Below are 15,093 nucleotides of genomic sequence, written 5' to 3'. Positions count from 1 at the left end.
GTAGTTTGGTTGTGCTGGAGGTTTCTCATCAACTTTCGGCGATCTTTACAAAGCTAATTTACGACACATTTGAAACATTTTCCTCCCGTTTTACTGGAATGTCGTGCGTTTGTACTTTTCGGGATTCACACCGGGATTTGTTCGTTTATCGCCATCCAACCAGCCAGGACACGGAGTGACGAGCAGACTCCATTTTCGTTTGCAGCTGATCGGCGGAGAGCTAGCTACTTTATGTTGCTAGGCTAACTTTCGCTTCCAGGCGTTAACTTGTCTACCTGGCGGCACTTTCGTCGACTACAAAAAGACTCCCAGGTGGGTTTCAATTCCCGCATCTTCTATTGAGGAGGCAGTTTTAAATATTATACCGCATGGCGTGTATTTCATCAGCTAAATGATGCAATAATGTTCCGTTAGCTGCAGGCCGCTGAACGTACAGCCTCCTCCCTCCTCTGGTCAGAACACAGCGGGCTTAAACCCTACAGAACTTCATTGGATCTTGTTTTTATTCCACTATTGAACATGCAAATTAAAGATGAACAACATGCTGCATGAAGAGATTGTGTGCTGCTGATCTGAGCACCTAAACCAAGCTCTTCAGCCTGTTCTCTGCAGACTGGTTGTGCAGAAATGCTTCAAATCCCTGTAACGTTTCGTTATTTTGACCCCTGTGATTGCAGCATGCTGATGGTGGGAGGCAATGGACGGCTACACTAGAATGAGTGTGAAGGAGTTGTGTGAGACCGATGACCTGGCCACCAGTTTGGTGCTGGACCCTCTTCTGGGCTTCAGCACCCATAAAATGAACATCAGGTAATCCAAAACACTGACAACTAGTGTGTTAGCAGCACATGTGAAAGACCTGGACCTCAGATAAAAACATAAGGAAACTGAAATGTCTTCGAAATCATGTATAATTAAGATTTCTACGACTGTAATCAGTGAAAAGTCGTTGCTACTGATCATGTCTCTTATCACGACAAGAATATATGGAGATTCAAAAGCTGCAAAATCTGTTATTTTGCAGCAAATTTATTTCCTATCAATAAATTTGAATATATTGTTAACTGTATGCAGGTTAGTGACAAAAATAAAACATTTTATGCAGCTGGTGTCGTGAAGAGCATTATTATTTGTCACATAAAACAACTTGAAAAAGAAGCAAAGAAGAAATAAATTGCTTTTTATTATTATTAAAACAATACCAGTTTCAGATTTCATAGTTAAGATTAAATATCAGCGTTGTTGAATATATTACCTTTTAACTGTATGTAGAATAAAAGCAATTTAATCAATTGTAACAGTTTACTAAGCCAAAAATGTTACTGCATAGTCATTATTTTTACAGCTACAGGTTTGAATGTTATTTTTGCCAACAAAAACACTTACTTGCTCCAGATCTGATTTTATTACTTAACCTCAATTTCTTTTCTAAAAATGAAGGTATAAATGACAGAAAATTTTCTCAAAAAGTGACTTTTATGGCCAAGATACAATAATTTTTGCTTAATTTTGAGAAAAAAGTTGTTTTAGTGAGAAAAAGTTCCTGGAGTGAATTAAAAGGTGAAGTTGGTTAGACACATTTCTGCGACTGATAATAATTTGATGCTGATTTGTTAAGACTAAATATTTAGTATTTTCTGTAAAACTTCAAAAGACTCAACATTCTTCGTTTAATTTTATTGCTTTTACTATTTTATTATCCTAACATTACGACTTTATTCTTGTATTATTTTGCTCTCTGTTGTCATATGACTCGTGATATTTACTGTTGGAATACTTGTTTTTTTGCACTGTTAGCATCAATTCACAAACATTTCCCGCTGATTTTTAGTAAACATTGAAGATATTTAACGAAACAATTCCCTCTGTTTCTCTTCGTTTCTTTGCTTTAACCGGTCGTTATTTCCGTCCCAGTCCGGCACCAGAGATCAGACGGTGGGGCGTTCTCAAGGAGACGCTGCTGCGGTTTCAGCGAACGCACGACTTCAACGCCACGTTTGAGGCGCTGACGGTCGGGGAGCTCGCTGGCGACTACTTCAACGCTCTGGGGAGCCACCGGCAGGAGCTGCTGAGACAACATGTAGGCATCAGAACGGGGACCACACCCTAATTCTCTTTCTCTTATTATCTAGAAGAAAATATTTGTTAAAATCTGCTGTTTTATGTTTCCTTAAATTTACATGACTAACTTTATATTAGTTTTGCATCAACAGTTAGCTTATTTTTTGTGCAAAACCCAAAGACACAAGCTGTTTTTAAAAGAAAATGTCAATTTTAGATGCCAAATATAAATCACAAATTGTGCTTTAAAGAATCTCTATTTAGTGCAGGAGGCATCCTGGATGATTTCTGCAAATCATCAAAATCATAAACAACAAATGAAATCAATTATGAAGTTTATGTAAACAACATTGTCCCTCAAAAACAAAAGAACCAAACTGAAGTCATCCAGTTTTTTGTAGAAAGAGAAAAATAATGAATAATGTAAATAGAAGTTATTGTGCTCGTTCCAGTTTGTCATGTTTGATTCATTTATTGCGACAGGCCAACATATCGACTCAAATTAACAGAATATTTAAAATTTAGTGGAAAAAAATAAACTATTTTTGAGTCTTTAAAAATGTGGAAATCTGATGTTAGTTGTGTGAAAGAGTTTGTGACTGTAGCAGCTATTAAAGAGTCTTCACACATATATTCATGTTTTACACTCGGCTTTACAGATGTGACAGTTTTCACACCTAAACAGTAAAAATGGGTCGCGCGTCGAGTCGTTTTGCATGTTCATGTGGGGCTTCGTTCACACTGCCAGAGCCACAGAGACACATTGAGATAAAGTTTGTTTATTTCTGTTGTTACTACAAAGAGAAGCTGATTTGGTTGAAGCTAATTGGAAAAGGAAAGCAATAGAAAATGGCAACATGTGGCCAAACCTGCAGGTCAGGATGAACCAGCATGTTTGCAGGCTGATTCATGCATATGAACTTAATCATTCATCTTTATAAATGCTTAGTTATTAATGTCAACATAGAGCGGGGCGATGTGGCTTAAAAATAAACTCAAATCTTTTCATACCTCTTTGAAGTCTAATCTGTCAAGAACTGCAGTGTTCGTACCAAATTATGTAATTTGAGAACACCAGATAATATTTTTAAGCTAAATTTGACTGCAATTGGTACAAAATATCAAAGGACTACATCTTGGGATTGTAGGAAAAGGGACAAATTATACAAAATTCACATTTTTCATGTTTTTGTACTTCCACTTGGTTATGAACTGCTTCGAGAAATAGCAAAAGTCCTTAAGAAAAAAATAAATAAAAAACACCCGGCCAGTTTTTAGCAGTAAATTAATGTTTTTTGGAGACTGGAGAATGAGCCGTTTCAAAAACTTCAAGATTAAGTCACATTCTGTGGGCATTGCCCGTTACCTAGCAACCTCAGTGGAATTCCGTCCGTAACCTAGCAACCTCAGTGGAATTCCGTCCGTAACCTAGCAACCTCAGTGGAATTCCGTCTGTTACCTAGCAACCTCAGTGGAATTCCGTCTGTTACCTAGCAACCTCAGTGGAATTCCGTCCGTTACCTAGCAACCCAAGCTGAGCTCCAACACGTTTGCGTTAACCGGTCAAGTGTTTTGTTGTTTACTTAGTATTCAGAAACCACTTTCTGCATTCTTGTTGGGTGTGCAGGAGGTTCCACTTCTGCTTTTCAAAGATGTACGGTTGTGTAATTGTGCACCATTTTCAAACGTAAACAGCAGCTTTATGGAGGCCCTAAAACAGGGGTGTCAAACTCCAGTCCTCGAGGGCCGATGTCCTGCAGTTTTTCGATGTGCCACAGGAACAAAACACAGGAATGAAATGGCTTAATTACCTCCTCCTTGTGTAGGTCAGGTCTCCAGAGCCTTGATAATGACCTAATTATTCTGTTCAGGTGTGGTGCAGCAGAGGCACATCTAAAAGTTGCAGGACACCGAGGACTGGATGTTGACACCTCTGCCCTAAAACACCTAATTCTGAACAGAACAGACTGAAATTTTATTATCTAAGGATGATTTTGTCCAAAAATCTTGGCACACATGTTTTGTTTATTCCATAGAGCTCCGCTGACTCGTTCAAGGAAGCATAAAGGTCACTGTTATGTGTTGTTGGATGTGGCTGCAGGTGTATCGCTACCTCAGTGCCTTCCTGCTGGACAGTGGGATCAAAATAGAGTCGTGTGACAGATACTCATCGGAGACCAACGGAGCGAAGATAACAGCCACCAGGCATTGGTAATCCATCCCTCCTTCCCTCTTCTTCCAGCTGTCGGTTCCAGCCCTGCCCTGAGCTCTCACAGCTGCGTCTGTTCGTCTGTCCTGCAGGTTCGTTGGAGAGCGCGTGGAGGTCCTACTGGGCTGCATAGCAGAGCTGAACCCCGCCGACAGCGCCGTGCTGAGGGCAGGGGTCAACGACTTCAGCGTCATGTACTCCACACGTAAACGCTGCGCTCAGCTGTGGCTCGGGCCCGCAGCTTTCATCAACCATGGTCAGCGTCTTTTCTCTGCTTTTATCTTAGAATTAGTGCAATTAACTGGATTAATTGTGATCAATCGATTGCTGAAATAATCAACTAATTAAGTAATGGATTAATTGTTTACTGAAGACTCAAAAAAGGCAATTTACTGAAAGAACAACACACTCAGAGCAATAACAAAAATATAAACATTTTGTATTTAAGATTAAATCTATTTTTACCCAGATCTCCTCAAGTAGAAGTTTTAGCTTCACCCAATTCCCAGTCTGTAAATAAATCTCCTCTTAACCAGGTTTGGATCCAACTATTAATCAGCTGATTCAGAAAATAATCAATAGATCAGACCCACAATTTATTGAAATTAAGTCAAGCAAAAAGTGCTGAGCTTGGTATTTTTAGAAGTGTTTTTAGCATCTTTTGCTATTTTTGTTTACTAAAGAATTGCTGCTGTTGTACTTTAGACAAAATGCTTTTTGTCTTTGAAAAAGAAATTGAAATGTTTGCATATTTAAATGTATTTCTAATATGAAATGAAAATCCGCAAAAAGTGTCATTTTTTTCATCCGATTAATCGTCAGAATAATCGATTAATCGATTAGACATCAATACAGGATGATCTGGTGATTAAGAGTTGTGAGTTGGATTGATTTAGGCAAATATGTGTTTTTAAATGTATTTTAAATGCAATATTTATATCTATGATTCCTGAAATGTTTGTTTATTGCTATTTTAATCTTGTTGCAGAAATAATCTTATTTTAAAGAGTTGCACCTTTAACTGTGGTTTTAAAACTGCATTACCTGAATGAGACTGCTGGGGGCGCTCCTTTAGTTTTCACTGGAGATAAAGGATAAGGCAGTAAAATTGTAATTTGATATTTTGTGGGATTTCTTTTTATTAAGGTTTTGTTTTTGGGTTTTAAATCTGTCAGAGATTAAATTAAAATTTAGGGGAAAAATGATTTAGATGGCAAAACAAAATGGTAGATTTATTTTTATCAGTTTATGGGTTTTATTAATGAGTTTATTGTTTTTGTTAACATGATATTTTCCCCCATTATTCCTATAAACAATACAATTCTTATCCAGGCTATTTTTCACAGCCTGAAAGATTTACAAATTAATTAATTGATTATTGAAACAGTGATGAACTAAATCAATTAATTGTTTGTATACAGACTTAAAAATTGGTGAAAAGATGATCAGAATCAAAGCTGTAATTAAGCCCAAAACTGTTCAAAATATAGATAAGTTTTGCATTTAGGATGAAACAACATTCTTTGTCTGTGAAAATGTTTTATGCAGAACTTCAGCTGGTTAGCATGCATGAAAGAAATGCTGTTATTGCATTTTAGGCAGTAACATGTTTGTTTTTCTTAAAAAATAAAGAATTTATCAAATAAAAGGCTCACCAGGTTAAATGAAAATCGGTAGAATGCGGTGATTTCTTTATCCCATTAATCAAATACTAAAATAATCGTTATTTGTAACCCTAATTTCCATTTATATGGTGACTTAATTATTAACTGAAATCTTTTTCTTTTCCATTTCTCTCCTGGATTGAAGACTGCAAACCGAACTGCAAGGTGAAACATCGCCGACCTGCGTTATTATTACAGAAATCGCCTTTTATTTAATGTTTTCTGACACAGCTGTTGTTGTTGGACCCACCTTTTGTCTCATCGTTTTTCTCTCCTCTTTTTGCACCTGTCAAGTTTCTCCCCGGTGAGAAGAACATCGCCTGCGTGGAAGTGATCCGACCCATCTCGCCTGGGGAGGAAATCACCTGTTACTATGGCGCCAGCTTCTTCGGCGAAGGCAACGAAATGTGCGAATGCTGCACCTGCGAGAGGTGTGTCCGCCGCTCCGTCTGGCTTTGTCTCGGCGGCGGCTCGGGTGTCGCTCACGGCGCGTGTGTTTGATCCGATCAGGAACGGCGAGGGCCACTTCAGGCACAGGGGGAAGCAGCCGGACAGCGAGGAGGCCAAGGAGGCCGTGGGCCAGAAGTACCGGCTCCGGGAGCGATACCTGCGCCACCACAGGGAGCGAGGACACCTCACCGCCAGGCCCGGCGCCCCGGGAATCCACGCCGGGATCTTCACAGGTGAACAGAAACACAGGGAGAAAATCTAATCCAGAGATTTTACAGCTCTGGTATGAATGAAATAAAATCCGCCCAGAGTTTCATCTGTAAATCATATTTAATTGAACCTGAAATGTTTACAATAATTATTGCATCATCTGTCCGTTTTCATTCTTCTGTCCTTTCTTTATGTATTATTCCCTTTTTGGATCCTTCCCTCCCTCCTTTTGTTCCTGTTTTCAGTCCTTCCTTCCTCCTTCCCCTCTTTTCTTCATTTCTTCTTTCCTTTCTTTATCTTCCTTCTTTGCTTCCCTCCTCTTTTCCTTCCATTCTTCCTTCCTTGCTTCCTTCTTTTCTCCTTACCTTCCTATCTTTCCTTCTGTCTCTCCTTTATCTTTCTTTGTGTTTTTTTTTTTCTTTCTTAACTGATTTTTTTATCTTTGGTGCTTCAATGTCGTTTGCTCTGTGGTTGATAGAAAGATGGTTTTCAATTCAATGTTTGCACGAATGTTGAAGTAAAATGTTAAAATGTATATTTATTGAAAAAAATGTGTTAAAATCTTTCTTTCTTTTTTTCAGTTTCTTTCCTCTGACATTTATTTTGAAGGTTGTTTATTAAATAAATTGCACTCTAGAAAATGGTGTAAAATTAATGATGAAACCCAAAACTTCACATTAATCAAAACTTTTGGCCAGAGCTGTTTTTATTTTTCTTTGTTTTATATAATCCAGCTGCTTGTTTTGTCTCCTTTCACTGCCAGCGATCCCCTCCAGGAACTCCTTCACCCAGCAGATGAGGAGAAACGCTCTGAAGAACAAGAAGCTGAACGACACCAAGAGGTGGAGGCGGGAAAAGCAGAGGCGGTCGGGGAATTACCTGCTGAAACGCTGCCGGACCGCTCCGCTGCCATCGCAGGTCACTCTGAGGGACCTGCGCATCAGAGTGCGGCGCCACTCGGTGGATTTCCTGCTGCACTGCAGGGATCCCAAAAGCAAAGAGAGGGGCTTGCTGCAGGAACTAGAGGAAATGAAGCCAAGAAAAGCGACTGTCGAGGAAAACCCGAAATCTTTGACTTTGAATTCCTCCGCTCCGACCAATCTGAGAAGCAGATCCGCCGTCAATAGCGTGGCTTTGAACATGAAGATCTGCTCAAGAGCCAAAAGCGTGGCTCATAAAACGCAGGAGACAAAGACGGAGTCCAGTAGCACAAACACAGCTAACACTACTACAGTTTGTCCGCCTGTTGAAAGGGACAAAACCTGCAGCGCAATAAAGCAGGAGAACGTAAAAAAAGCAATCACTGAAAGTCAAAGCAGGAAAGTTGAAACCAGGATCGCTGCTCCGACTCTGACCGTGTTGGAGAAGGCTGCCAACAATCCAGTAATCACCCTGAAGCAATACGTTACCGTCAACCTTACCAGGTTATCAATCCCACAACCCCTCGAGACCGGAAAAACACAAGAAGAAGAGGAGAAGGGTGGCGTTTTAGAGAGAGGAAGGAGCCAACCGCCCCCCAAACCTGGGAACCTGCCAAGAAAACAGGTTTCCAGGTCAGACGTCTGCACAGCTACGAGCAAACGAGGAGGGAAGGAAACGCTCCTCAAGGCCACAGATGGAACAGATGCTCACAAAGAAGTCACAGGGAATCCATCTGGCTGCGAGAAAAAGGGGGTTGACAGAGTTGTGGAAATAAAAACGGTGCAAACGGAGCTCAAGGAAGAGAAGAGAGACACTAAGTCAACTGAAGCTGAGAAAGTGGGGAAGTCGAAAGCAGGGACTAATATCCAGAGTGTTAAAAATGCAGAGGCAGTGGAAGTTAAAGTGTCAGGACAGACGAAGAGATGCTTGAATGAGCGTCCTGAAGATGTGGTAATAAAACAGGCAAAGGTTTTGCTGTCGGACATTTTAAGAAAAGATAAATCTTTTTTAGATCAGAGGCTGCAGGGAGACATAAACAGAGGGAGTTACAATCGTTCAGTTAAGGGGCGGTTTATGAAAAAACGAAGTGTGCGGAAAACTAAATTAGAGAAATCACAAAATGAGATGGGAACCTCAAACGACGAGCAATTGGTTTCTGTTTGCACGGACTTGGGTGTACAAAGTACACAGGTCCAGTCCGAACCGAAGCGCAGTGAACTGCCGGCCTCCTCCATTAACTCTCTACCTCACAGGTCGGCCGTTTCTACAAAGGCTCAGCCGCACCCGGACGCCAACCCGCAGTCCAACATACCTCTGAAGAAACGCACTTTTCGGAGCTCCGTGGAGATCGACTCGCAGCGAGGTCCGACTTCCCCCTCCGATCGTGCTCAGAAAAACACGGCCCTGGTGACGTCGCCTCCAGCCCCACAACAGAACACGTCTGCTACCTCTGGAGAAGCCAAGAAAGATAATAAATCAGTTCCAAGGCGGATCCAAAAACAACCGGTAGCTACCAGAGTGCTTCGCTCCAGACCGAACGGATCTCCACGAGGCCACCTGCTGAGGAAAGTCCGGCAATGCAAACAAGAAAATCAGGAGGAGGAAATTTGTGAAGATATGAGTGATAATCCTGCAGCTGTCACACGTAGATCCCAAAAAAACTCCCAAAACAACCTGGAAACATCGTCCCCTAAAGAAAACAGCTCAGAGAAAACAAAAGACGGCTTTGATTTTAAGATCCGCCTCAAGCGGAGAAGAGGGAAAGTGTGGGATGTTCAGGGCGAGAACTTAGCACTGAAAACGGAAAAGCATGACGACTCGATGGCGTGCGATCCTTTCAAAGCAATCATGGATTCTGTGTCCATCTTAAACCGAGAGATGGAGGCTCACGTTCAAGCGAGTCAGAAGTCGAAGAGCAGACTGCATCGATTGAGACGAAGAAACGACAAAAAGAACAAAAAACAAGTTACGGACGTCCAGATGGATGGAGTTAGTGAAACTAAAGTTGGACGAAGTGAATCTGTTGACAAAAAAAGTGAAATTACAGAAAAGTTGGAAAGCCGGCCCCTGTTGAACCTGAACGGAACCACTGAGATGCTTTCAGAAACTAAAGTGGAGGATCGTCTTTTAAAAAGTTGCTGCCTGTTTGAGAGCGCGTCCCAACAAAAACTGGAACCAGAACTGGGTTCAAACGGCCTTCAGTTGCCGGTTCTGAAACTGCGGAGGAAGGTGGAGGATATCTGGGAGGTGGACAGCAAAAAGGGGCTTGTACTGCCTGACCTAATGGCCGAGGTTAATGTCAAAAGAGAGGTCAAGAGTCACGTTTTAGGGAGGCAGAAGAAAGAGGAGACTTGTCTGAGACTCAACAACAATCTTATGTCTCTAAAAACAGAACCACCTCCGTTTTCCCTCTCTCTTTCGCCGTTGTCACTGTCATCACCTCTTAACGAGGGCAAAACCGAAGCTGCACACTCAGCCGGAGAGCGAATCATAGAAAGGTTGGAGACGTACATGGGGGGAAGGAAACAGAGGCTCAAAGTTGACAAACAGCGTAAGAGTGTGCCAATGGAGACGCCCACCCCTTGTCTGAGTCATACACTCCAGCAGATTGACAACAGCCTCTCCAGGCTCTCCGAAGGCCTGTGTTCTTCTCAGACATTGGAGAAGCCCGCGGCGGCTTGCACCACCGCCTCCAGTTCTGTGATCCAGACCCCGTCCCAGTCCCCCCCGTTTGTGGATGCTGTCAATATGCTGTCCGCCGAGCCCAGCTTCACCAACTGCTGCGAAGACATCCTGGACTTCCAGTGCCTCGGCTTTGAGGGATACGACCAGCCGCAGAACATTCTCCCATCCTCCCCATCAGACCTGTGCTCCCTTGACCCACCCACCGACCCTTTTAGCAGTCCTCTCTCCCACAGTCCTACTGACACCTGGTCCACCGAAACACCCTACTTGGGCCCGCCAAGTCCGGGGAATAACTTCACCAGTGAGGATCTGCAGTTTTTCCCGGGCTTGGTTGCTTCCAAAAGTGACTCTGGGAGTGTTCAGAACTGTGAAGCCAAGGGCATCTCCAAAGATGGACTCAACTCTGGTTTTGGGTTTTCAGCTTCTGTAAATTCAGACGTGAGCAAGGAACGTATTATGAGCAAAAATATGGGAGCAAGGCTCTCCAAAGACGACCCCAAAACTCAACCAGCTTTGTCCGTTGCCAGCAAAACTCGTATTTTCACCGGAAATCCAGTTGTTTTAAGCCAGCCTTCCATCAACTTCAAGGCCACCACCAGCCAATCAAAAACGCAGCTCAGTCTCAAAACCCAAGGCCCGTTCCATCGCATGACCATTCCAAGTAAATCCCAGTCATTCCCAAGTAACCAGCCAACTGTGGTCAGAGGAACGCCAGCTCAAGTGTCCAACAGATTCCTTTCCCCTTCAGTCCTCTCAACAAAGCATCCCAACTCTTCTGAAGGTCCGTTCAGCTACCAGGAGAAGCCATCTACGGTAATCCACAGGGTTCTGAAGTACCAGGGGGGTAGCCAGACGCAGAACCTGTACAGCGCGCCGAGCGAGGACACAATAGCTGCTAGTGGCGGTACCCGGATCTCTGCCAAACAAAGTCAGAAATTTGTTCCTAATGTGTCTCAAAAAAGCAACGTATCTTTCCATGGATTTGGAAAGGACGTCGGCCATCTCAGTTCCTCCAGCAACCTCGCCAGCTCCAACCTTCACTTTAGCAGACCCAGTTCCTCTATTTCACAGTCTTTCGGTAAAAACAAAATGGCATCAGACAAACAGGAAGCGGCTGAAACTAACATGGGGTACAAAAACTTTTCCGAGATGCCAAGGCCCTTCTTCTTTCCTAGCAAAGTATCCGACTGCTACTCATCCCAGCAAGACAAAAAGCTGGATAAAACCGACAAACACCAGCCATGTTACACACAGCAGGATGCTTATGACTTTAGCTATTCCTCTCTCTCACCCATCTCTCAGCACAGCAGCCCTCAACTAGTCCACAGCACACCTCCAGGTACACCAGCACCCAAAATTCAGTCCACCGCCTCCTTCCCTTACGGCTACCAAGGTCCTCCCTATGTGCTGAACTTCAGTGGCGACCATTCACTCACTCTAGGCCTGAGGGATGGTTCTGATGGCTACCCCGGCCTGGGTGCTACAAACTACACCTACCACTGCTTGATGGAGCCCTCGGGCACTCAAGGACGATTGGTCCTTGAACCTTGCGGACCCCAACTGTCCAACCCGTCCTCGTTGGGCGGGTTCGCTGGCCTCAGAAGTCAGGATGAACACTGCCGAAAGGACATGCAGCAGCAGTGCCAGCCAGGGGAAAACCAAGGTGCTTCACACTACGTTGGGGTTCCTACATCGCACCCAATGGGCGCCACAAAACCCAAACGGGTGCGACTGGTGGTGACGGACGGTACGGTGGATTTAGACTTGCAGTACTCGGACTGAAAGTGACTGGATCTCTTGAAATCTTTTAGATGTTGGTTGTTTTTCTAAACATTTCCGTTCATTATCTGGTTTTCTAATGAATTATCTTGATGTAGAAATGACTCATGCAGGGTTTGAAATAGCAGAAATGTCCACTACAGTTTGTTCAGAATACCAAATATTAAAGCATTACCTTTGAACCTGCAGGTCAAGTGGAATTCTTTGGAAAAAATTATTCATAGGTCTTAAAGTTTTTCACATTTCTTCACATTAAAACCACAAAACTATTTTTTATCTTCAAGACTTAGTTGGGTTTAAGTCTGTACTTTGATTAGACCATTTCAGTGGCCTGACCACCCATCTTTCAGTGTTCGTTTCAGTTTATCTGGATATAGTTGAGGGATGCAGTATTAGACGGAGAACTTAACAGAAAGATTAACTAATGTAGTAAAATAGTACTTCTTTCACCAACTTACAATCCAATATGGCCACCTTACTTTTAAAATTTTGTAGTAATCAGTGACTATATAAACATTTGAGCTTCAGGGAAAATATAGCAGAGTAAATTGATAATTAACTGAGCTACGTCATCTGTTAATTGCTGGTTTTGCTTATAGCAGTTAGCCTGATCAGTTAGCAAATCTCTTTGTTGAAGTTTAGCTTGAATCTTCCATCCAAACTTTGAATCGAGAATGGAAGTATTATATTATCCACAGCTACCAGCACTTGCTCCTGGTTCACTGTACCACGTAAAGGCAGCTGAAGTGCCACGAGTTGTATGTGTACCACAGTTTGAGAACCATATGTCTTAGTCTGCAGCTTAACTCCCAGAGTTTGGCTCCATCCATCTTTCTGTTAACTCGGGGAAAGATTCTGTGTCCCTGTGTCCCCACAGCATGATGTTGCCACCACTATGTTTTAAAGTGGGGATTATGTTTTCTTGTATGTAGGTCCACAGTTTTAAAATATTTTTTAAAGGCCAGATTTGTTCTCAAGTAAGCATTGGCAGACTTTATCACCTTACTTTGACTAGGCCCTTCTAGAATAATGCACTTTGATTGTAGCTGTTATTTTTATCCTTTTGCAGCTTAGTATATTTCTACTAATAAGTTAGTAGAAACATTTCCCCACAGCATTACACTGTCACTGCCATGTTTAAAGTGTTTTCTTGTGTGTTTGCCAAAATGTTTCACTGATCTTCCCACTTTTGTTTTTATTTTTTGCATCTTTTACAAACCAGATTTGTAGATTGCTCCATTAAGCATTGTCCTGCTGTCCAACTTTACTTTGACTAGGCTGTACTAACACATAAATGTGCTACAATTGTAGTTTTTGTCATATGTTTAGCCTCATCTCTACCCTGCAGCTTTTTCATCATCTAATACATTTGTAGAAATGTACCCCCACAGCATATTGCAGCCACCACCATGTATCATGGTGTTAGTTTTCTGCTATTAAGTCTAAATCATTTTATGTAGAACAGAAACATGCATCAGTATTATATCAAATTTGAAGTTTGTGGTTGTAAAATGACAAAATGTGAGAAACTCAAAGGGGTTTGAAGAGGTTTTTGTGACCCGCTGCACACATTGAAGCCCTTCTTACTGTACTGTAACATAGATGTATGAATTTTTCCATCCCATAAATGGTAGAAGAGCCAGAGTCCACCACAACTGTTTGCCGGTGGAGCTTAAAGAGGCGGTTTGGTGCCTCTTTTTGAAATTCTCGTGATGTTTTCAAGCACCCGTAGAAACTTTTTATTTTTTATTTTATTTATTTTTTTCTTAATACCCACGTTAAGCTCTTGTCTCACTTCGGCGTGTAAACTCCTGAGTTGTGTGCATGTGTCGGATGCGGCTGGAGGTGTGTTTGCATGATCGGTGCAGTGAAAGACTTCCTCTACGAATCCAGGACCAGATCCGCTTTCCTCCATGTTGTTGCATCAGCAGTGTGACAATCCTCTCATCTGCGTTGGTAATTTCTAATCCCTCAGATTAGAAATTCTTTTATAATGTTTCCATGTTTGTAGTGCTTGTTGATGAAGCTACTCATGTACAGATGTATTTTATATTATTTTATTTTGGTTGAGATTGAGAACATTTCGTGCTGGAAGTTGAATCGGTTTGACTTCGTGCGGTGGGAGCGTTCTCGTGCTTACCGTGACGACGTACTGTCTTGGTATGACGAAGAAAAAAAGGCCAATTATTTATTTTAATATCCTCACTTCCGGAAAAGGTGCTTTCGATGTAATTTATATTTCACGTTGATTGTTCAAACTATTAAATGTGTGAGTTTTTTAAAAATGTTATTATTATTATTATTATTGTTGTTATTTAATGGGACATGACGATATTTACATGATGTATTTAATTTTAAAGATCGGTTTTTTTAACTGTTGCAGATGAAACTAGATTGTTTTTTTCTAATTGGCTGTTAGTCCTACTGGAAGTTGTAGAAATGTACAAATGTAGCCTATATCATTAAAGATGATTCTTTTTTCTATGTTTGCCTCTACCTTTTTCTTTTGAATATTTATTTTTCATTAAATGAAAAATAAATATGGTGGTAAAAGTCTGGAAAATGAGCAGTTTCAAAAACCTCCAGATTATCAAGTACATTGCGCTGTTACCTAGCAACCCAAGCATATCTCCAGTATGTTTGGTCAGCTAGTTTTACTGCAGTACAACGGCTGCTGGAAAAGTCAAGTGCTTTGTTGTTGACTTTGTGCAGGAAGCTCTACTTTTGCTTTTCAAAGTTGTAAGGTCGTATAACTGCGCTTTTGCTTGTAGCCATTTTCAAATTATTAGTCATTTAATATTTTAAAATTACATCATCAGATGAACCAAAATATAAAGTTAGTGGAAATTTTAAAGATGAAAATGATAAAAAAAAAAAAATCTAAATGAGTTTCAATAAAAAGCTTCTGAAACTCAAACTGCAGGTGTCTGTCTGGCGAATGTTTGGTTAAAACATGTTTGTTTTTAGTTCACTGGGTCAAAAATCTGGACATTTTCCTCAAGTAAGAGGAAAGATACTTCATATGATTAGTCAAGTAAAAGTAAAAAGTAGAGCGTAAAAAAAATATTTTTTTCAAAAAAGCTACACAAATGTCCGAGTTACTACCCAACAGAA

At 41.4% G+C, this 15,093-nt stretch overlaps 1 protein-coding gene across 1 annotated transcript; it reads left to right on the top strand.

Annotated features, from left to right (window-relative positions):
- On the top strand, positions 1–14,463 carry kmt5c (lysine methyltransferase 5C). The gene is made up of 9 exons (XM_055051719.1): positions 1–312; positions 678–810; positions 1,915–2,080; positions 4,163–4,272; positions 4,363–4,526; positions 6,080–6,099; positions 6,229–6,365; positions 6,445–6,617; positions 7,358–14,463. The coding sequence occupies exons 2-9, from the start codon at positions 698–700 to the stop codon at positions 11,980–11,982; spliced, it is 5,508 nt and encodes a 1,835-aa protein (XP_054907694.1). The 5' UTR covers positions 1–312; positions 678–697; the 3' UTR covers positions 11,983–14,463.
- Positions 14,464–15,093: the final 630 nt, after the last annotated feature.

Source organism: Poeciliopsis prolifica, unplaced genomic scaffold (genome assembly GCF_027474105.1).
Source record: "Poeciliopsis prolifica strain line A6 unplaced genomic scaffold, Auburn_PproV2 SCAFFOLD034, whole genome shotgun sequence".
NCBI classification, from domain to species: domain Eukaryota; kingdom Metazoa; phylum Chordata; class Actinopteri; order Cyprinodontiformes; family Poeciliidae; genus Poeciliopsis; species Poeciliopsis prolifica.
The sequence above is the reverse complement of the archived record's forward strand: the minus strand, read 5'-3'. Positions and strand labels throughout refer to the sequence as shown.